Source organism: Salvia miltiorrhiza, chromosome 8, assembly GCF_028751815.1.
Source record: "Salvia miltiorrhiza cultivar Shanhuang (shh) chromosome 8, IMPLAD_Smil_shh, whole genome shotgun sequence".
NCBI classification, from domain to species: domain Eukaryota; kingdom Viridiplantae; phylum Streptophyta; class Magnoliopsida; order Lamiales; family Lamiaceae; genus Salvia; species Salvia miltiorrhiza.
In genome coordinates, this window is record NC_080394.1 from 14,228,299 (window position 1) to 14,252,120 (window position 23,822).

At 34.1% G+C, this 23,822-nt stretch overlaps 3 protein-coding genes across 9 annotated transcripts; 2 read left to right on the forward strand and 1 right to left on the reverse strand.

The window, feature by feature from the left end:
- Positions 1-945: 945 nt before the first annotated feature.
- On the reverse strand, positions 946-4,110 carry LOC131001243 (zinc finger protein CONSTANS-LIKE 10-like). 2 transcript variants are annotated; one of them, XM_057927572.1, is made up of 6 exons: positions 4,018-4,110; positions 3,777-3,896; positions 2,346-2,909; positions 2,096-2,281; positions 1,619-1,789; positions 946-1,224 (listed from the first exon to the last, which is right to left on the reverse strand). In XM_057927572.1, the coding sequence occupies exons 2-6, from the start codon at positions 3,816-3,818 to the stop codon at positions 1,123-1,125; spliced, it is 1,065 nt and encodes a 354-aa protein (XP_057783555.1). In that variant the 5' UTR covers positions 3,819-3,896; positions 4,018-4,110; the 3' UTR covers positions 946-1,122. The 2 variants fall into 2 exon arrangements, with proteins under 2 accessions (XP_057783555.1, XP_057783556.1); XM_057927573.1 differs by lacking the exons at positions 3,777-3,896; positions 4,018-4,110 and adding an exon at positions 3,002-3,158.
- Positions 4,111-14,697: 10,587 nt separating this feature from the next.
- On the forward strand, positions 14,698-20,356 carry LOC131001245 (pre-mRNA-processing factor 19 homolog 1-like). Of its 4 annotated transcripts, none has more exons than XM_057927578.1 (12): positions 14,698-14,909; positions 15,039-15,124; positions 15,577-15,674; positions 15,782-15,857; positions 16,516-16,608; positions 16,699-16,843; positions 16,928-17,049; positions 17,166-17,282; positions 18,609-18,818; positions 18,897-18,974; positions 19,056-19,148; positions 19,526-20,356. In XM_057927578.1, exons 1-9 carry the CDS (start codon positions 14,897-14,899, stop codon positions 18,687-18,689), a joined length of 831 nt encoding a protein of 276 aa, XP_057783561.1. In that variant the 5' UTR covers positions 14,698-14,896; the 3' UTR covers positions 18,690-18,818; positions 18,897-18,974; positions 19,056-19,148; positions 19,526-20,356. The 4 variants fall into 4 exon arrangements, with proteins under 4 accessions (XP_057783561.1, XP_057783562.1, XP_057783563.1 ...); XM_057927579.1 differs by having other exon boundaries at positions 16,561-16,608; XM_057927580.1 differs by having other exon boundaries at positions 14,700-14,909; positions 15,577-15,715; positions 15,795-15,857.
- Positions 20,357-20,818: 462 nt separating this feature from the next.
- LOC131001244 (plasmodesmata-located protein 2-like) lies at positions 20,819-22,981 on the forward strand. 3 transcript variants are annotated; one of them, XM_057927576.1, is made up of 3 exons: positions 20,819-22,132; positions 22,436-22,549; positions 22,612-22,981. In XM_057927576.1, the coding sequence occupies exons 1-3, from the start codon at positions 21,352-21,354 to the stop codon at positions 22,617-22,619; spliced, it is 903 nt and encodes a 300-aa protein (XP_057783559.1). In that variant the 5' UTR covers positions 20,819-21,351; the 3' UTR covers positions 22,620-22,981. The 3 variants fall into 3 exon arrangements, with proteins under 3 accessions (XP_057783559.1, XP_057783560.1, XP_057783558.1); XM_057927577.1 differs by having other exon boundaries at positions 22,442-22,549; XM_057927575.1 differs by having other exon boundaries at positions 22,436-22,981.
- Positions 22,982-23,822: the final 841 nt, after the last annotated feature.

Consider the following 23,822-nt stretch of genomic DNA (forward strand, 5'->3'; position numbering starts at 1 on the left):
GCCCAGCGAACCACATTGTACATGCTCGTAGACTAAATGTTAGAGTTAATTTAACTATATAAATATTTTCTAATTTATATTTTGTTTTGTTTTCTTCATTAAAATAATTCTATCCTATAATTTTTTAGAATGTGATGAGTTAGTTTTGCAGGCACTCAAAATCGGAAGGAGATTCAGTGTACCACATTTTATGTCCCACATTGTGTTCCATTTTAATTTTTATTTATTTTCTTATATATTTTTTATTCAATTCCAACTTTATATGCTTTAATTTAATTTTGTGATTATTAACTAGGGTTTATTCCATCAATTTAGGGTAAATTATTTTTTTGAAATAAAAATTAAATATAATTCATAGTATTATAGTAATAAACTTTCATAGTATTATAGTAAAAATTAAAGTCATGGTATATTATAGTAATAATACTCTATTATGCGGGAGTAAAAACTTTCACAAAAGATTTAATTTGTTATTTATACATTTCTAGGAAATCATCTAGAAAACTTTTGACATTTGAATTTTGAATTTTCCTGCCTCTAATTAACAAGGAGCTTTAAAATCTTATTGTAAAAAGACAACTAGAATGCAAATGCACGTACGCACACTAGAGGAATATTTAACGAGATAATAAAATTCCAAATGTTTGCGTATAAATCCTCAAAATTCAAGTTCTCTAATATTTCAATACTCTTTCTGAAGTCTTGAACATCAAGTTCTTGAGAAATTGCACGTTGTTGCATATAGGGATTGCCAAAGATTTCAATAGATAAGTAGATCGACGAATTAATATTTGTGTGTGTTGTAATTGGAAGCTTAATTACGTACTCTAAAACATGTAGTTATCAACTCAACCGAATGCCTCCCGACTGAAGATGCTTCAATATAGTGCAAATGAGAAAACTATATAATATGTCTGATCAAAATCTTTAACCATGCATGACAAGTACTCAAATTAATTTATAGTATATATACAAAAATTAAAATGTCATTCAAGAACTACAGCGTGTATAACTATGAGCACACATACGCGTACAAAGGTAAACATAAAATACAAATATTTGTTAAGCTGTACTAGTTAAGGATGATTAATTAATGATCGATCTGGTACAAAATCAGTGAAATTAGATCCAAGATTGGATGGGGTAGTTGCATTTGAAGGAATTCACTTCACTAATGTGTGAAAATAACTCTGAGGGGTCGATACCATCTTCTTCTTTCACAGCCTGAAAAATTAGAGATTTGAATTAATATTGATAAAAGAAAATTTAGCATAAAAAAAAATATATATACTCCCTCCGTCCCACTTAAGACGCAACATTGCTTTTGGGCACAAGATTTAAGGAGTTATATATATTAAGGAGTGATAAAGTAGGAGAGAAGAAGTAATAAAGTGATAAAGTAGGAGAGAGAATGTAATAAGAAAATAGTTAATTAGTGATAAAGTAAGAAAGAGAAAATAAAAAAGTGATAAAGTAGGAGAGAGAATGTAATAAAAAAATATTTAATTAGTGTTAGTTTTTGCCAAATAAAGAATGTAGCATCTTGGTTGGGACGGCCCAAAAAGGAAAATGTTGCATCTTGGGTAGGGGACGGAGGGAGTAGTTTTCATGGGCTTACCTTGTGGTGGTGATCAGGCATGGAGTTTCGTAACATCTGGTTAACATCTTCATCTACGTCGTCGTCTTGGTTGTTGCCGGAATTTCTTGCAAGCTCTCCGAGTTCGTCGTTTTTTGCGAATCTTCCCCTCACCCTCGGCCGGCTGTCTGCCAGCGTTTTCCGGCAAGCATACTGCATTTTACATGTACGATCTTAAGTTAATGAAGATTTTACTTTAATTTGGCTTCAAAAACATCACTAATAATATCAACCTGGTTTGAAAATTGAATACGTCGTAATCTAAATCCACAAACATCCATCTCTTATCTGCATCTGTTCCTGTTTGACCAATTTCTCTTTTTGAAAAAATAGGATCTGTTCCTTTTTTCTTTCCAATCTTGATGTAATTCTTTCATATTTCTATGCGTTTTCTACGTGTGAGGATTACAGACACAGAAAATATAAAGTAGTGACATGCAAGAGAGAGAGAGAGAGGACCTTGATTTTCTTGCTAAAATTCCTTTCATTCCTTTTCTTGAGGTATCGATGGATCTTCCGCTTCCTTTCTTCAGCCGAGATTTTGCCCACTTTAAACGTGGGATCTTCCAAGCTTGAAATCTCAGATGCCAGAGTAGTACTAGGACTACCGTTGACCATATGTTGACTCTCACTAGTGCTAAGTGTCTTCAACCATTTAATAAATTAATTATGACATGCACACATAAATTAACATGAATAACATATATACCTGAAGATCGGCGGTGGAGCAATTCAAAGCCCTTGCGAGCGAATCCGGGAATAAAAAGCCGCCGTTATCTCCCTGAGATTCCATCTCCTGATCCACACCGCCAAGCACCAGCCACGGACTGTCCAACGGAAACGGCGCCGTGGACGAGAGGTAGGAGGCGATCATGGGATCCGCGCTCCTCAGCCGGATATTGTACTCCTCCGGGTTGTAGAGATGCGGCGCGTAGAGCGATCCCTCCGCCGCCACCTCGCCTAATAACTGGTTCTGCTCCATGGGGTTGGGGAAGGCCTCCTGATTGGTGGTGTATTGTTGATCGTGAGAGAGAGTGAAATCGATCGACGCCGATATGTCATCTTCCAACACCATGCCCTGCAGCTTGCTGTTTCTCGCCGGATTCTCTACTGCACCCTTATATATGTTGGAGAGAGTCGTTGGATACGAAGTATGCTCTTCATAGCAGCAATTTGAACTCGAACCAACCTCTGAATTTTGAAGCGCTTCCGGGAAAAATTCCGACTCGCAAAACTCGAAAATCTGAGCTCCCAGTGGGCTCGTAATTTCATCCTGCAAAATAAAAGATTAAAACAGTTGAAACATAAACATGCATGTTTAACAAAATTAATTTCAGAGAATTTTGATGGATCAAGCATGCATACAGTCATGATTGGTAACACAATGATACTTTGGAGAAGGATTAATAGATAATCAAGAGGAGGCGCGCGAGCGAGTTTTTAAATAGAATATTTGTAAATTGAAAAAAATGCAAGATTATATTGTTGACGAAATTTGTTTAGTCTATGTACCTAGATGGCATCAAATGAAGGCACACAAGATGGAACTTGTTGGTGATCTGATATAGATATTTTTGCAGAAGATAGAAAAAAGGTGGGTGCATTTGTGCTCCATGTGGGGTGTGGGAATGAAATGTGAATGCCACTAATACTAAACTAGGAAATATGTGGCAATTTTGATATTGCAGAGATAAGACTAATGTCCATTTTTGGGCAAACTTTGGGAACTTAGAACCATAATGACATGCTATGCTAGGCTACCATGTGAAGTGCTCCTATCAAATAAAGTTCCTTATTCAGCGTAGCTGAATAAAGGAATCAAGATTAGGTAACTTATTGTATAAGCTGAAAAGGCTAAATATTCCATTGTGTATGGTTTTGAGAAGAACCATAACCAGGAATTACCATTACCAACTTACTGGGAAAAGAAGCCGTGGCCACACATCATCGATGACGATATATATCTCTCATAAATAAATTATTAAAAAAAAGAAGAAGATACTTTCCCAATTTGTTATACCTTTTTTTTAACATCCACGTACGATTTGGATTCATATGCATGCCTAAGCTAACATAAACGCTTAAGTTTATGGTCGTGATGATGAATCGATAGAAAGAAAAAGAGGGTTGAGGGAATTACAGCAGGATGGTGGTCTTGAGGAGGAGCCATGCTTTGCATCATTGTTTGTGTGAGACTGAGGATAATTAGAAGCAGTAATTAATGTTTTTATAGAGAGAGCAGCAGCAGGTAGCGCTTCTCCTACATATACACAAACTCTCTCCCGTCACTTTCACGGATAATGTTCCCTTTTTTGAAGAGGATAATTAAGAGTGAGAAAACATAGAGAGAGGGAGAGAGAGAGAAATTAAACGAAACTCACAGAATTAAGCATGGGGTGTGGTGGTTGTAGATTACGTTGTTATCTTACAACATCCAGAAATAAGAGTTTGTTATATAGCGTTGAGGATGTCCGTACGTCGAAGGTCAAACCGAGGTTTTTGGTGGGCCACACCCACATAATTGACAGTTTTAACCACTTTTATTTTCGTACAATATGCTCTGCCGTGGCGTGGCGTTTATCTATTGCCACAGTATTCCATTTCATATCGTATCTATTAAATGTAAAATACCAAAACAATTTACCAGCTCTATAGGCCACTAGCTAAATGTGAGTTTATTACTACAATAAATTATTATTAATTCTATATTTGGTGACAAATGACAAATTAAAATTTATAACATAATTAATTATATATACGGGAGTGGGTGAGCTTTGAGCAACTTAAGGCGTAAGATTAGAATTTATGACTTCACCATAATTTTATGCGCTCCATTGTTACACGGGAATGTTTACGATAATGAATAATTGAGTATTTTTTTTCTTAGGAGTATGATTTTTTCAATTTCATCATTTCATTGAGATATGAATTAAGTAAAATTAGCTTAAATGATAGAAATAATCAAGGGTCTTGAATATTCCAAAGTTTCAATCCGTCTAAGCAAACGTCCCCTTAGAAATGTATAATTATATGATATGGAGTGATTCAAATGAATTTATTTATAGCATATAATATAAAATAGAAAATATTTTTAACCTTTAATTAAATACTTCATCCGCCCTAACTTTTAGTATCCATATTTCTATTAGATGTCCCATATTTTTATATCTATTTCTATTTTTAGAAAAAATAGATGAGACTCTTACTGCACTTTAATTATTTTAATACTCATATAAAAAGTGGGGCCCTTAATTATTCCTCTCACAATTAATATACTCAACCACTTTATTAATTAAAATATGTGTGCACTCTCAAATCTCAATTGGATACTAAAAGTTGGGACATATGAAGTAAATATTTATAGTGGATCTATTGAATGAAATCATATATAGTTTAAAGTTTGAATCTAAGTGACGAATTCATCAATTTTCACAACGAATTTATAATATTTCATAGCGAATTCATAGTATTTTTATTTACTATATGATAAATATGGTTTGTAGATGGATCATAATCTCATCCACACGTCTTAAAAAACTAATGACCGGGAATTTTCTGCCTTATTAGAAGTTTTTAACTCGTTCTTAGGGCGAAATTGTATAATTGTTCCTTTAAATATTTGATTGTTGAGAAATTTTTCATATTTTTAAAATTATTTACGTGTTTTTAGGATGCATAATACTAAACATAAAAGTGCATGATGTAAAATGCAAAACTACAGCTTGTTCACGAAAATTAAAAGTGTAGGGGTGAGCGCATTCAGATGCCTAATCCGATCTGATCCGAATGTGAAAAAAAAGAAGAAGAAGCGTAATATAAAAAAAAAATCAAAATTACAATTGAATTAAGGTCCTAATTAACAAGCCATTAATTATAATCAACCAAGATGAAAGCATAGGGTTAGAATTTAGAAATATTTAACTATTTAAAAACTAACAATTATATACTTATATATAATATTATAAATATAATTTGAATTTCGGATTTTTTTTTAATTTTAAAAGTCTCAATCCGATCCGGTCCGAAAATTCAAACTTTGCTTAAAATTCAATCCGATGCGATCTGAAAATTCAAAATTTGCTTAAAATTCAATCCGATCTAATCCGAAATCCAAAAAATCTAAACCAAATTTTAAACTTGAGAGATGCTTCCAAACTCAAATTATTTTTACAAATTAACATTTATATATATAGTTGTTTAAAAATAATAAATTATTTTTGCACTTATCTAATTATTTCTTCTTACAAGTCAAATATTCCCGACATGATTTAGAGTCTAACTTCGAATACCTCATAATTATGTGGAAGTTCTTTAATTATCTTTATATCCCTACGGGAAGTCGGGAACACATTCCTAGAAGGAAAAAAAAAAGGAAGAAGAAGAAGAGTGGAATTTTATATATATGATCATATACTTGTTGTGTTGAAACTTATAATGCCAATAATTAATCAAATTTATAACAGAACCAAGTCTTCCTATATATTTTCTCAAAAAAAAAAGGTCTTCCTATATTTGAAGATATAGAATCAATAGATCTTACATTTAGGGGCGGATCCAGGATTTATCGATGGGAAGGGCTGAACTTGAACTTAGGATTATAATTCGATATAGAATCAATAGATCTTACATTTAGGTATTGTCTAGGGGTTCGGAGGCGGTATCCCCCAAGCCAAAATTTTCGAGTAGTCCGTATAATTTATTTTTATGTTTAAGTAGAATTTTAATGAACTTAGGATTATAATTCGATCACCGACTATAATAAATAATTATTTTCTTTCAATTAATTCAATAACAGATGCATTGAAAAGCTTAAACCAAATAAGAAACTACCTTTATATATATTTTAAAAAATTAATCTATCTTCTACAAGAATAAATTAAGTTTTATTATTATAATAAAAGAAATTTGTATCTTTTTCTGAAAATTAGACTGGGCTATAAGCTTAATTATGTAGATATTTGATTAAATATTTTTAATATATATAGGTCAAAATTTTGGGCTTGCACTGGGCTCCATGAAGATCCGCCCATTGATACTTAAAATCTTCAAAATTTAGGATTCTCTCAGTCTGATCACTAACCAATTATGTGAGTTAAATTCAAATACAAGGCATGCTCGCGCTTTTAATATAAATACTAGCATTTGATTTGAATATAATAAAAAACATAATTTTAATTGAATATATTTAATTTGAATATAGAAAAAAATAAAGAAGAATTCACAATAATAAAATTTGATATTATGAAAATGCCAAAAAACAAAAATAATAATAAAATAAGTTAAAACAAAAAAAATAAAAAAGAACTGAAAAATAGATTTATCCCAAAAGGATGAGAAGGCAGAGAGAATTTTATTAAATTTTTATCTTTAAATAAATATAAATTTACATTTTAAATTTAATATTTACATAAATATATCAAATTAAAGCTCTTCTCTTGATCTTTAATATGGCATGCATATTAAATATTTTACAATTAGCTGAATTTTACAATTTTAGAAAATAAATATAATAAAAATAAGGATATGAAGAAAAAATAAAAAGAAAAAAAATAATAATTGACAAACAAACCTTCAATTTTATTATAATCATAAAATCGCACTCAATTTCAAAAATAATTTTAAATTTAAAATTATCTTTTTAATATATTATAAATTATAAATTTTGTATGCGTAAAATTAAATTGCAGTAAGTAATATATATAAAAGGGAAAGTAGCAAACAACCCCCTATCATAGACGCTTCCCCTCCAACCAATAGGTCGGGGGTTCGAGTCACCTTATGAGCTAGAGTGTGAGTGAGTTTTTTCCTTTCTTTGGTTAAATACAACCTCCTAACATGTTTACCTCCCTATCTTTTGATTTTGGGCTGTTAGCCCCTCAACATCTCATAAAGAGTGCAAAATGCCCCCTGCTCTTAACGGACACTTAACACCGTTAAGTATTTTTTATTTTTTATTTTTTAAATGGGTCCCACTAATATATTTCTTAAGCAAAATACACTCCTACAAATAATTCTACGCAAACCTCAACCTTAATTAATAATTAACAACTATCATTAAATATAAATTCATATATTTGGAGAATAATCGACGAGCCACAAATTCCATGTGATCTCATATCCAAAATAAAATAAAATACATATAACAAAAACTATTGAATTCTCACCTTTTCTAATCAAGGGTTTGTTGATAAAAATCAAGGCACGAAAACTTCTCTGTTTTTACAAAGCTTGAGATAACATTTTCAGGATTATATCAAACATTGAAGCACACAAAAAAAAGAAGTTCTTTCTTCCTAAAATACAAATAAATGATCAAGTATTGGATAATGGATATCATCTCACTACAGAAGTTCAATCTTCCTATTACATAAGCACAATATGAATTTTCCTTTTCACTAACTAGCTAGGGTTTCTTATTGGATAATGGATATCATCTCACTACATGAACATAAATTTGAATTTACCTATATATATTAATTCTTAATTAAGAAATTGATTTTTAATTAATACAAGGTTATCTTTGTTGTTTCAAGCAAAAAAGGGCCTGAGACAAGGAGACCCAATTTCTCCATATTTGTTTGTGATTTGCATGGAGTACCTGAATAGATGTCTCAGTGAATTGAAGCACGATAAAGGGTTCCAGTTTCATCCGAGATGCAAGAGGTTCCAACTGATACATGTATGTTTTGCTGATGATTTGTTGTTGTTCTCTAAGGGTGATGTGCAGTCAGTCAGGAAATTATTATGGGCTTTTGATAAATTTTCTCAAGTGTCAGGATTGAAAGCCAACAATGCTAAGAGCTCTATCTATTTTGGGGGTGTCCCAAGAGATACTCAGCAGGAAATATTGCAAGAGTTTGGCTTGGTACAAGGAGAGCTACCTTTCAAGTATTTGGGAGTTCCTTTATCTTCAAAGAAACTGTCAATAACACAATGTCAACCACTCATTCAGAAAATGCAAGGATTGAGTGTTGGTCAGCAAGGTTATTGTCTTATGCAGGTAGACTACAATTGATTAAAGCGGTTCTGATTAGTATTCAAACGTATTGGAGTCTGGTATTCCTTCTTCCTAAAAAGGTAATGAAAACTATACAGGCTGCGTGTAGGTCATTTTTATGGTCCGGTACTGCTGAAGTTACCAAGAGGAATCTGGTTTCTTGGGAGCAAATGTGCAATCCTAATGAAGCTGGAGGGTGGAACATTATTAATCTGGAGCTATGGAATAAGGCTGCTATATGCAAGCAGTTATGGAATGTGCTAAAATCTAAGGAAAAACTGTGGGTGAGGTGGATACATGGTTACTATATCAAGCAAAGAGACTGGCAAACGATGCCAATTCCAACTCAAGCTGCTTGGGTGGTGCAGAAAATTTTGGGAGCTCGAGCTTACATGACTTCAATACCCAATGGTATGGATCTTTTGCAGCAAGAGACATTCTCCATCAGGAAAACCTATGTGGCTATGAGAGGAACACCAGAAAAAGTGAAGTGGTATCCTATGATCAGTAAAAGCTTAGTTGCACCTAAATGCATCTTTATATTATGGCTTGCTATACTGAAAAGGATGGCAACATGTGATAGATTGCTAAGGTTTGGAATACAGTGTGAGCAAGTATGTTGTTTATGCAAGCAGGAGAATGAGTCACTTAATCACTCAATTCTATCAATCAAGTCCCCACAAACTAAATTCACGAAACCAATTCACAAATTTTCACGAAATCTTTTTAATCAATTCACAAATATTCACAAAAGCAATTCTCGATTTTTTTGTGGGCGTTTTTGCGGTGAGGGTGGAGGTTTGTGGCGGCGGCGACGGCTGTCTCCACTAAATCTTCTTTCTCTATTTTCCCACGCTGAACCCCACCATCTTCTTCACTCTGTCTCTATCTCCTCGATTTTCCTACGACCCACCATAGCCAACTTCCATCGCCGCTGCCATAAACTCTACTTCAATTTCCAGCAAAATTCGTGGCTGGTACCACCACCTTCTGGAATCTCAACGAAGGCGGTCGTGATTCCGGTAAGCAAAGAGCCGCCGCCTCACTCCTGGTACCTTAACTTCAACATTTCTGTCGGGTTACTGTAGGAGGCCATGGTTATTTTTGTCTTTCAAAATTTAATCTATAACATTGTTGAAGTATAGAAACTGTAAATGGGGGTGGGGGAGAATTGTATTTTCTAAGGAGAATAGTGTTTTTGGAGTGGGCTTGGCCTTTAATGCGGGCCTGGAATATTATTGGTTAAGCCTATCAAACATAGAGAAATGGTGAGAAATATAGTGTATCTCACTTCATAACCTCCATCAAACATTGTCTTAAGAGCATCTGCAGGGCATGGAGCGGACAGAAAACCCAAATTCATTCGACGATGATTTTTCGTCATTCACTCAAGAATCAAATATATTCATTTCGGTAGACCTTGAGAAAATAAATTTAAACAAAAATTATGTTAAAAAAATAAATAGAATTAATATATTTTTAATGAGTTTTTAATTATTGTAACTTTTTTAATGTTTAATTTTAATTTCATGTTATTAAATTTTATTTAAAAATACATTTAAAATAAAAATAAAATTCAAATTCAATTTCAAATTAGAAAACTTGAAAATAGAGAACCCTATTATTAGAAAGTGACTCTTAAATGACGTGACTACTTAAGAGCTGTGTGAATGCTCTAATAACCTTGGACTGTTGGATCTGGAATTCCTAACATATTTCCCTGTCGATGCGAATAGATTATTTATGGGACTATCAAAATATTCTGTATTGGAAGTGGCGAATTTAAATGTTTGATTAGCTCCTATAATGTAAAAGTCGTGTCGCTTGAGACCAAGCATCTACAAGAATTTTTTTAACAATGAATATAGTCTTTTTTTCTTGTTTTCTTAAGAAAATCAATATAGTCTATTAGTCTTTTAGGAGGAGTTCGGTGCATGTAAGCCAATTTATGGATCTATATACAATAAAAAATGTCAACAAAGTTGAGAATATGTTATTAAAAATGGGCCAGGGTGTAAATCGGATTGGGGTTTGGGTATCCTATCCAATTTAATCGTGTAGTCAAATTCGAAAATTAGCCATTTAATCTTGAACTCGATTCAAGTCATTATGACTTTTTCCATGGCCACCTTTTCCTTTTTAAGGAATCCGATTCGAACTTTATTATCTAAAAATTCGAAAAAAAATCAATTAAAATTCGAGCCGAATCATATTTGAAATGTAAAAAAATAAAATAAAATAAAAAGTTCAAAATTTCGAAATACATATCAACATAACCAATTAAATAATTACGATTGAATTAAGGTTCTAATTACTAAACCATTAATTATAATCGATCAAGACGAGAGTGTATGGTTAGAATTTAGAAATATTCAACTATTTAAGAACTAATATACATATATATATATATATATAATATTGTATTATATTATATTATTATTTATATAAAAAATATAATTCAAATTTCATATTTTTTCAAATTTTAAAAATATCAATTTGTTCCGAAAATGCAAAAAAATCAAACCAATTTTTTTAATTTTGGTTCAATTTGGTTTCGATCAAATATTTGAATTTCGGGTATTTTTCTCACCCCTATTAAGATGAACTCAAATAAAAATCTCTCTTAACATTGAAACTACAAACCCCTTGCACTTATCCTATAAGTATTTGCACTACACTTTTGTGAATTGTGATCTTGGGTTCGAATCTCAAAGAGAGCAAAATTCGCAGGACAATTTATTACCATAAAAGTATAGTTTATTTATACATTAGAGCATCCATATTGGGCTACTCGATGCCCTTACTCGAGTAGCCCAAATGCATCGAGTAGCCCAATGCAAACTCTTCCTACTCAAGGGCTACTCGTTCCATCAAGTATATCCGATCTCCCCAAATTTCAGGCGCGTGGTTACATGCGCCACTAATAAATCAAGTAATTAAAATTAAAAAAAAATCAAGTAAGCTATCAAGTAATCCCAATGTGGTCTCCTTATTCATTGTGGTCCCCTCCTATCAAGTAAGCTATCAAGTAAGACCAATGTGGATGCTCTTAAGGGTGTGTTTTAGGGATGACAATCGAGTATGACAAGCATGGATAGTGGTTATCCATACCCATACCCACGAACTAAATGGATAGTGGATTTTAACCATGAAATTATTCGTGGATATCAAATGCTATCCAAACCCGCCACCCGCGAATACCTGCTACCCGTCGGGTATCCGCGAACCCGCTATCCTTCGGATACCCACTATCCATCGAATATCCGCGAAACATAATTTAAATATAAATTTATAACAAATTTAACACAATAAAAGAAATTCACCACAAATAACATAGTTCAAATCCACATCTTGCATTGATGTTCAAATTCACAAACTATAGTTCAAATTCACATTCATATTTGAAGAGTATTTTGTGGGTAACGGGTATTTTCGCGGGTATTTCATAGGTAAATGAGCTTTGCGGGTATGGATAGTAAGTATCCAAACCCATACCCACAAACTAAATGAATAGTGGATTGTAACCACGAAACTATCCGTGGATATCAAATGCCTCTCAAACCCGCACCTATTAGGGTCGGGTAGTCGCAGATATTCGTTACCTGCGGGTAAATTATCATTCCTAGTATGTTTGATTTTTATCCCTCTAAATGAATAGATAATATAATGAGGTATAAATTTATCACTTAAAGCGGGGATCACATTTTTTATATCTTGTTTGGTTTGAATGATAATATATTTATCCACTCCTTATAAGGTGGTATAAAATTATACAATCATTTCTTAGGTATAAAATTATTCATTTCTCAAGGAATAAAGAGTTGCCCGAAAAATTATACAATCTGCCTGAATTCTTTAATACATTAAAGCAAACGAGGTATAAGGTGATAAATATAACTTATCCATTCCTTATACCTTCTCAAAGCACTCTGTACATTATGAGCAAAGTTCTTAATTTTTAAATTAAATAAGTTTGTACTTTAACTCATTCCGTCGAACATTAATTTCATCAATCTTGATTAAAATTTATTTGACAATCAAACATGTAGGCGACAATATAATACCCTTCAAGGATATTGGCCTGAAAAATGAAAATTGTAGCTTTATGAGTGAGAAACTATGTATAGGTTGGAACAGCATCTTAAAGCAATTCATGTCGCTCTAAGGAATATGTTTCCTGTATATTTCCAAAGAAGTTGTGTAAGAATTCGTAAGACAAAATCTTAGGTTCTTATTCATCAAATCAAATAGTCTTTTATTGTCTGAAGAATTTCATAATTTTACATGATAATGGGGATTTAAGAAAAGAGAAGAATAATTTTCGCCCCTTATATACTTGTCGAATTGGCAATGGAGGACGTTGTTACGAAGGAACGGAATCTACTAAATATAGTATACGTGAGCAAATTAGCACAAAGCACTCGACTGAAATCAAAGAGTGAATCTCATAGTCTACATCTCTCCTAATAAGGCACAGCTAGGAAGCCACAAATAAGTGTCGCAAGAAGTCTAGTCCTCCTTGCTTCGAGACACAAATAAATGTCTCAAAACAACAATATTCATTTTTGTTATATACACACTTACATGTATCAATACAAATAAGTGTCACGAAGAAGGAGCCACAATTAAATGTCTCAAAACAACAACGACATTAGAGGTGGCCACGGTTCGGATCCCGGTTCGAACCGGAACCGGAACCGCCGGTTCCCGGTTCCCGGTTCCAAAAACTGGAACCGGAACCGAACCGAAGAATAACCCTCACGGTTTCGGTTCCGAACCGTGAACCGGCTGTTCCGGTTTCGGTTCTGAACCGCCGGTTCCGGTTCGAACCATTAGAACCGTCCGTTTTTTTTTATTATTTTTTTTATAAATGTAATTTGTATTATTTTATGTATTGTTGTGTAAAATTTAATGAAATTTGCTTTAATAAAATAAATGACACATGAAAATATAAAGTCCATATACATTATTTTCTAAATTAAACTTATAATTCAAAGTTACACCTTACAACTCTTATAAATAAAATTTACAAATTACAACATTTGAATGCTAAAATAAAATTAAGGCAATTTAGTTTACTTTTTACAACTAAAATTACAAGTTTTCATGAGTAAAAATAACAATTATTGTGAAAAAAATACTAATAATTTTGAAATATTACATTTCTTCATATGAATAATTAATTTTTATTAAGTCAATAATTACTCTTTTTCTATTTTTTTTTCATTTTTAAAAAATATTACCTTTATTCATATTAATGATTATTTTTTCTTATGACTATAATTACTTGACCAAATCATTAAAATTACAAGTTTTCGTGACTAAAAATAACAATTTTCGTGAAAAAGTAATAATTTTGAAATATTACATTTCTTCATATGAATAATTACTTATTATAAGACAATAATTACTTTTAATAAGCATAAAGACCACGGTTCCACGGTTCTAACCGTGGAACCTTCGGTTCACGGTTCCAAGACGGTTCTGGCACGGTTTCATCCCGGTTCCCGGTTCCACGGTTCGGTTCCGAACCGGAACCGAAAACCGGCGGTTTGAGAAATCCGAACCGTAACCGAACCGGGCGAGCACGGTTTCGGTTTCGGTTCGGAACCGTGTATCACGGTTTGGAATCGTGTATCACGGTTCCGGTTCCAGAACCGTCCCGGATGGTCCGATTTTCCGGTTCGGTTCCCGGTTCCGGTTTTTTGGCCACCTCTAAACGACATTAAATATTGGTTAATTGTCCGTAAATTTAAATCATTTTCAGAAATTTGGGATTTTTCTTTTTTTTCTCAGGATTCATAACTTTTCTTTTTTATTTTTAATTTTGGTATGATCATCGATTTTCTTTAATTTCAATTTTTATGTGGCTATCAGAAAATGACACGCTGGACACACCAGACAGCCAAATGAATTTTTTCTGAAATAAATTAACTTATTGAGAAGCTTATAAGTTGCAAGATGCTTATCTTGTTAATCACTTTAAAAAAATTTATAAGCTCTTAAATAATTTATAAGTTATTTTAAAGTACTTATGAGCTTAGCCAAACAATTTCTCTAGACATATGAAGCGGCATTCGGATTTTCTGCAAAAAGATCAAGGAAATGCAAACACATCGTGGTTTATCTCCATTTCTCCCCATTCAGTTCACCTCTCTCTCTCTCTCTCTCTGTCTCTCTCTCTCTCTCTCTCCTTCTCTCTCTTCTCTGAACGTGGAGACAGCCCTAGCGCGCCATAGCACACACCGTGAATACTTCGCACGATGCATTGCTCAAGTAAATTTCCCTTTCTCTCTCTCTCTCTCATTGTAGCTGATACTAGATAAATACTTATATATACACATATTTTATCTGAGTGCATATTTGAGCTCATCCGATCTGTTGTATTCTTCGGTGATTGCACAGTTTCCGGCGAGTTGCCGGATGAACCCGTCTTATCCAAGAAATCCGGCCTCCTCTTCGAGAAGCACTTAATTGAGCTCTTCATTTTGGTGCGTATTGATGTTTGCACTGCACATAATTCAATTTGCATTATGTGGTTTGAATTGTGGCATGCCTTTTCTACTCAAAATATAAAGGAATAGCTTAAGCGAGCTAATGTGAGGTGCTTGATTTTGGAAACTCTAAGTTTGCTTTTAATGGTTCTTATGTGGACTATATATAAATTCTACTAATAGAAGAAACTAGTGATTTTAATTCATCTTAATGCAACCTGGTTATGGGTGATTGTGAGCCATTATGAGTCCAGTTATCAAATTCTTCTTTTTTATTTAATTTTTCTTAGAAATTTAATTATTGGAAGCTTTGTATGGTATCCTATTTAGCATTGTGTCCACCGGTATTGGTTTTTGTAGGATTAGTTTATGAACCTGGTTTTGAATTGATAGGTGCAACATTATGTTTTAGGCTCTCACTGTTTCATTTTTCATTTTTCATTGAGCAGGATCATGGAAAATGTCCAGTTACTGAAGAGCCCTTGACAATGGATGATATCATTCCCATCAAGACTGGAAAGTTATGCACTTTCAAAAGTGCGATTAAGTACTGATTCATATTTGACCCTTTGGGTCTCCGCTTCAAGAGTTACTATTTTTGGCTTTTAAAGTTTTGTTTGAAGAAGATGTTTGCATATTTTTTTTTTAATGTAGGATATGTTTGCAGATAGCAAAGCCTCGACCGGTGCAGGCTGCAAGTATTCCTGGGATGCTTGGAATGTTTCAGATTGTAGGTGTTCTGTTCCTTATCATTGGAGCTACCTTGTCGTAGTCACCTGCAAAATAATTCTATTTTTCTGTACTGTCACCAGAACTAGAAATCAGGGCTTTTGGTGGGAAAATATATTTTCACAAGTAGGAATATTGGGAAGTGGTCTATGAAGTTGCTCACTTTCCCTTTTTATGGCAAGTCTATGTCTAATATGATGTCAGGGATATCTTCTCTTGCCGATCTTGTGTTTATCTTTTTATGGACTGGATGTTCAATTAGACCTAGGTTTCCACTAACTTAATTATTTGGGAGAAGATATATTTGCCTGACAAAAATGTTAAACTCTTTTACTAGTTTATGAAGTTTATGAATCTTAACCATGTAACCGAAGGAAGACTTTATAAGTTATTTCAAATTCTACAGTGCAAAAGGTTGTGCTTTATCAATTACAGGACTCATCATCTGCATGTTACAAAATGGCATTTTGACAAATCAATGTGAACTCACTTGACTAACCTGGGTTTCTAGCAGTTGCTCCCTTGGAATTATTGTGAGGTGTTCAACCTAGAGTCATTGGCCTGATTTTCTCTACTGATTACTACCAGCTTGTAGAAAGTAATATCTTATATATGTACATCCTACTGTTTTTTGTCAATTTGTATTTTCTTTGAAGTAGGAATGGGATGGTTTAATGCTATCTAATTACGCACTGGACCAGCAGTTGCATAGTGCTAGCCCTAGGCAGGAGCTAAGTCATGCCCTATATCAGGTGCTTACGAGTTAGAGGCCTTGTAAGTATAACTCTCTTATTATTTGGAATGCTGTTTCTCTGGAAATTGATATTTAACATTGCTTGCAGTATGATGCTGCTTGTCATGTTGCAAGGATGAAGAAGGAAAGGGATGAAGCAAGAGTATTACTGGCCCAAGCTGAAAGACGGATACCGGCATCAGTGGAAGTACCAAATACAGTGAATGCTGTAGCTATAAGCAATGGGAAAAGAGGTTTTTGGCCTCTCCCCGTTCAAGGTTGTCCAGTAGAAAGTTTATATGCATAAGAGTAATTTCTTCTGTTCATTTTCACTCTAGGAGCTGAGGATGATGAGCTTGGTCCAAATGCAAAAAGAATGCATCCTGGAATCTCAACTAGCATCATTTCTGAGCTGGCAGATTATAATGCTTTACTTTCACAACAAAGGAAAAAGAGACAGGTAATGTGTGGCAAACCATAAATGTTGTCCCTATGGATTAGGAATTTGCGCAAAATCTGATTTTAATATAAATTGCATACTGAAAATCTGATGTGATTTCATATGGATTCCTCCAGATACCTTCAACATTGGCTCCTATTGATGCTGTGGAAAGATACACTCAATTAACTGTAAATCCTCTTCATAAAACCAACAAGCCTGGCATATTGTCTCTAGACATCCAGTATTCCAAGGTATATACAGCTTTCTCTTGATTCTCCCATTTGTAAAATTTTCTTTGTTAATCTCGTATGATGGAATCGCACAATGAAATCCATGATCCTCATTCTCAAGCATCTCAGAATTAAGCTCAGTTATTTCTTTTGGATAATAATATAGAGTTTAAGGGTTAGGACATGTCATTCTATTATGATTGATTAGTAGCTTGATATTGTTGGTAGAATTAATGCTTCTCAGGCGATGTGGGGTTCTTTGTGTTTTTCACGGCCTGGCCTTGCCTGTGTTATAGTTCCTGCCCAAAATTGAAGTTGGAAGGAAAACAAAAGAAAAAATTTGCTATAACTTCCTAATATGCTTAGCATTCAATTAAAAGCAATGCTAGATTATTGCTGCATTGTTATCATCTTGCTCATTTTACAGGGGAGGAATTTCTCTCTTGCCTCTTTCATGACTACATCAATAGTTCCTTCAACTTTGCCTTGATATAGGCATCCTTCTTTTAGTTCACTGTTCAATGGATAACCAATCTTCATTTGTTTTACTTTCTTACTTTGATCTATGAAGTCATGATTTTTTAATCTACTAGCTAATATGAAGTTCATAACCTGACTTTTTGGGTCTCAACTGCATGTCTGATGTTCCACCATCTCCTAAAAATAATCGTTGTCTGAGCTTTTATGTTTAAGCATTCCCCAGTTCCCATCCTTAGGAATTCACAGTTTTGCTTTATATCGTATTCTTACTTTAGGACATCATTGCCACTGCTGGTACTGATTCAAATGCCATAGTCTATGATAGACCTTTAGGTCAAGTAGTATCTACTCTCAGTGGCCACTCAAAGGTCAGATGAATTGACTATATTCTTCTTGCATACTTCTGTTATTGAAATACTCGTGTGCCCAAATACACATAAGGTCTCACAAATACCAGAGTTAATACTTAGTGAGATACCGCAACACAACAAATAATAAAACCAACAATGATAGACAAGAACACACGATGTGGTAACCCAGTTCGGTGATAGAACACCTACGTTTGGGGGCCTCGCCCAGGGACCGGAAAACGATCCACTATGAGAGATTAAATTATAGCAAGACTTACACAAGACTCAATCTTCTATGCCTCTATAATTTCCCAAAACCTCAACACTAGTAAAAAGTCGAAAGCTAGACACACTAACTTTCTAAGTGTGAACCCCGACGAACACACTTACTCCCTTACAACACAAATTTCAACTCTCAAAGGAGATAAACTAAACAACTACTTTGCTACCAACAATATAAACGCAAAGTAAGAAATACCAGAACATATAATCCAAGCTATGATGTTCTCACTGACAGAAACGTGTTGCACTCACCAACTTCTCGAATAAATGCACAAGAAGTGGAACCCTAATTCCTGGAAGAGATCAGCTTATATAGAGGAGAAAGCAAAGACTCCTACTTAGATAGGGACTCATTATGGAGTAGCTTTCAAGTCAATCCAACAGATATCAAAAGATCTCTTCGAAAATATCTCTGATCATAAAGCTATATCTTCAAAAATGTCAGGTAATGGTTTTTCCTTTTGGTTTGTTTGTTTGTAAATTTGTATTGAAAAGCTCCCTGAGTTTCATTATCCATGTGCAGGCAAGTGTTGCAAAATTTGATGAGCATATTGGTGCTGTAACTGCCATTTCATTTTCAGAGAATGGCTACGTCCTGGCAGTAGGTATCCTTTACTAAATTTAGTTGACTAATAATGAGTTTGTCGTGTTACAATGGTTGTTCTTCAATTTAACACTGCAGCTCAAGATAGTGTTAAGCTTTGGGATCTTCGCAAATTGAGAAGTTTTAAGACACTTGCTCCTTATGATGAGAATACGTCGCCTATACATTCAGGTACTCTGTCATGTCAAGATTATGTATGCTATGTCTTCATCTGGATTATGAGGTGTATAATGTTGTTATGGGTGTTTTCTGGCTCTTTATTGAATATATCTACCTGTGACTTGTTTGGCACATTATTGCAAGACATGCCACAAACACACAGTAACATTCTGTCTGATAGGATAGAACAAAAAACCACCTAACACTAGTTTATTTTTACGAATTCTTACAATTTGACACTTACCTATAAATATATTAAAGTTTGATATAGAAGAGTAGAAATGGAACCATGCGAGATTGTTAATAATTTTTTATCATTTTTTGTTTTTCTCATTTTGCGGAGAATTTTATCTTTCTGCTACCTTACATAATGTGACCTAATTTTGCAGTGGAGTTTGACAACAGTGGAAGTTACCTTGCACTAGAAGGCTCAGATACAAGTAGTCATTTTCAGATACTGAGCCTTTGATTTTGCTTAAACTCCCTATCTCCTCAGCTCCCAAACAATGAAAAGGAAAAACATTTTGCACACCTCGTTCTTCTCTTCCACTCATCTTTATTGTGATTGTCAGTCATTTTCTTCATGATTTATTGCAGATTATATCAAGTCGCCAATAAGAAATCTGAATGAAACTGCATCAAAACATTTCCCGACTTATCTGGCACAGGTTAGACAATCTGCCCTTCTATGCTTTCTGCACATATATGCTTTTGAGTGCGGCAATATGCTCTCGTCATGCACGAAACTTTTGCTGCTTTCTTGTGTTTACATTACAAAACCTCTCTGTAAAATTTGCTCATAATATTTCCTTTGATGGCTATGACGTCAATGCATTGTGTGAAATTTGGCGAAGATGCAAAATAGTATATAGCTGTTGGATCAATGGATCAGAACCTCAGAATATTCTTGAGCGGGTATCTTTAGTGCAAATCTATTATCTTGTAGATATAAAATTTAATCGCCATTTAATTTCAATGGCTATCTGCGGTGAAAGAAGTGAGCTGTGATAATTTCTCTGTAATTTGTATGTTTCTGGTTCAACTATCGAAAGTCGAATACTGGATATTTCATATTTGGGGTGAACAATATTGGGGGAGTTAATTTTTTGTATCATGTTTCATCGAGGATAGGCAAATTATAATAGTATATCATTTCAAGGGAATTACATGTGTCGAAATGCTATTTGATTTTTTAAAATATGAATTACTTGTTGAAAATATATCACAACCGAAAGTATTAGCATTTGCAACATCTTCAAGTGAGATAATAGTGTATTGTTTTATTCCATTCAATTTCACTCTATATATCCCCACGTCATTATCGCTTTCCTTCTCCTCTACTCTTCTTCTTTGGCTTTAGTTGATGTCAATTAATAAATTCACTGTTCTTGCTAAGGTTGTCATGAGATCTATCCTCAAACATTAATACCACACGCTCTTGTTTGTATCTACAAAATGATAAAGATAAAAAGGTACAAAACCATTTTATTTTATTTTCAAATTCAAAACCAACTTCACGGTTTCAAGTGTTCACAAGCGAAAATTACTGTAAAAAATGTGAATTATCTGTCCAAACAAAAATTCGAAAATGAGAATTGATTAAGAAAATTCTAGAACAAACAAAGCCATATGTACTTTGGTCAAACATATAAACTAGTATAGCACTCTACCAAAACCGAGATTCTTTTCTTCCTTCCCAACAGGCGCGCACAGCCCAGCAAGCACCCACCCACCCAGAGAGGAATATTTTTCCTCTACTTCTTGAATTATTTTATTCAAATTATTTAATTCTCATTATCTTCAAAATTCAAACAAGGATAAAATTATAAGAGAGGAGCATAGTTGTAACTCAATTATCAAAGGGATATTTCACATTAGTAGTCTAGCACACAGCTCTTCTTGTGTACAGAGAAAAGGTAATCCCTCTTCATTTGTGCAAATAGATAGACAGATATATCAGTGAAGCTGAAGCCTTCTGAAAAATATAAAGTGAACCCTATTTCTACACTACAAAAAACCTAGCACAACCTACACTCCTTGTTACTAGCGTGAAACCAAGAATCCAGCCCTTCAATCTTTCCTCATTGTTCATTGAAAACCCACATATCCAACTTTCCCAAAATCCAATCTTTTAACCTGCAGAACAAACCAAACATTATAAGGCGAAGGAGCAAAAAAAAAGAAAAGCATGATTTGATTCATCAAGATTCAGCCAATGGGTTTAACCAGAAACCCCTCCAGATTTCTCCCTCTTCTTCTCCTCATTTTAACCTCTCTTCACCTCATCCATCCCTCCAAATCTGCAGCTGACTTGACCAGCATAGTGTACAAGGGCTGTGCAAAGCAGTCTTTATCAGATCCGACAGGGGTGTATTCTCAAGCACTCTCCTCCTTGTATGGCACCCTTCTCTCACAATCCTCAAAGTCCAAGTTCTACAAGACTTCAACTGGCAGTGGGCAGTCTTCAATATCTGGCCTTTTCCAGTGCAGAGGTGATTTATCAAATGTTGATTGCTACAGCTGTGTGAGCAGGCTGCCCATACTGATAGACAAGCTCTGTGGTAAGCCTATTGCAGCAAGAATGCAGCTTTATGGGTGCTACATGCTGTATGAGGTTGCAGGTTTTGCTCAGATTTCTGGGATGGAAATGCTGTATAAAAGCTGTAGTGGGACTAATGTTGGTGGAGCTGGATTTGAGGAGAAGAGGGATACTGCTTTGAATTCACTTGAAAATGGGATGAGTGGTGGAATTGGTGGGTTTTTCACCACAAGTTATGAGGCTGTTTATGTGCTAGGGCAGTGCGAAGGTGATGTGGGGGCTTCTGACTGTGTGGAGTGTGTGAAAAATGCTGTCCAGAAAGCTCAGGTTGAGTGTGGGAGCTCCATTTCTGGTCAAATCTATCTTCACAAGTGCTTCATTAGCTATAGCTTTTACCCTAATGGGATCCCCAAGAAATCATCTTCTGCTTCTTACTCATCCTCTTCGTCATCTTCAGGTACTTGATTTTCCTTAATGCTTTCTTATTTTTATTTAATGTTGCGACTGATTTAGGGCTTTTTCCATAATTGATTTGTGAACTTGGGTCCTTTCTTTTAAGTTTCTTTTTTTAATTACTCAAGGTGAGAAATAGTAAAATATTTCATGAGATTGTGCTTGTATTAATAATGGAGATGTTCACATGTGGGCTTTAAAGATTTAGCATATAAACAAGATGTTTGTCGAGCTTAGATTTGCGGTCCTTATCTGGAGATTTAATTAATGGTAGATTTGAGTTGGGAATTTGATTTGATTATTTTAGGGGCAGGGCCCAATACAGGAAAGACGGTGGCTATCATAGTAGGAGGGGCAGCAGGAGTAGGTTTTTTGGTCATTTGCTTGCTCTTTGCAAGAGGTTTATTGAAGAAAAAAGATGGTAAAAATTTACACTTTTCTTGAATCTTGAATCTTGTTTATGATGATGTTTTTACTTTGCAGATTACTAAGAGCTTCTGGGGCTCAGTAAACACCGACAATTATGCGAGGGCGGAGGCGTTTTTGTCTTTGAAAATACTCCTACTACACAAACTAGAAAACCACTACTGGTGTTTTCCCTTCTTTTAAGGAATGTGAATTCCCAGGAACGTTGTTAAGTTTAAAATCAAACTTACACTGTAGATTTCAGTAGTCCAACTTGGTTTTTTAGCTTGTGTAGATTTGTTGATTTCATTTTGTGGCTGCTAAAAAGTTAGGGATATTCCAACTAGGTAAGAAATGTTTCTTATCAGCAATGGAGGGAAATATGATAATGTTTTGGTAGTGGAGAGAATCAACTTGCTACTAACAGATTTTGGCCTTTTATTCCTTTCCATGTGATTTTCTTTTGTCCCTTTTCTGAAATAGTTCTCCTCTATTTTCTTGAATGATTTTTTGCTGTGTGTGTTCAATGTTTCCGTATACAGTTAGGTCAAATGTTGACAAAGATCCAACTCATAGTCATACAAGGGCCAAAATTGTAAATCTGTTTCCAGCTTGTAAAAATTTCATTGTCTTCAGCAGCTTTATTCTCAGTCAAATGGCATCCCTCTCAATTCCCAATGCAAACCAACAAGATTTTGAATCAAAATTTATCTGTCAACCAGCCAATCTATTTCAAATTATTATTACTACCTTTTAATCTTGTAGTAATTACTACTCACCTTTTATCTCACGTTTGTCCAAAATTGAATTTTAATGATTCATTTGAACAGATTTGAGCTTGTACTGGATGCACTTCACAATGTCATGATGAGTAGTTTTTTACAAACTCCTCCTAAATGAAACTGCTATGTAAAGATATTGCATTAGGTTCATAATCTTCTTTAAAATGAATTATCACAAATTACTAGTCTACTTTTAACATTTGGTGAGAATTTTGATAGAGTGAAACCAAGGCTATAATGGTGTAAAGTAAAGCTAGTTATTTTAGTATTGTGACTTTCAACCATGCATAAATTACGTTTTGACTTCATTTCAAGTAGTTAGAATGATTTTGAAAACAAAAGCAAACAACAGACGACCCAACATCATTAAAGAGACGAACTCGAGTGCTGATAGATTGAGAAATGAGAAGGAGACTTCGTGAGGATAACATACAGACAGAGGAATTTAATTAAGTGAAGAAAATGAACAATAATTCATTTGAGATTGCTGAGAGAGAAGAGCGAGGA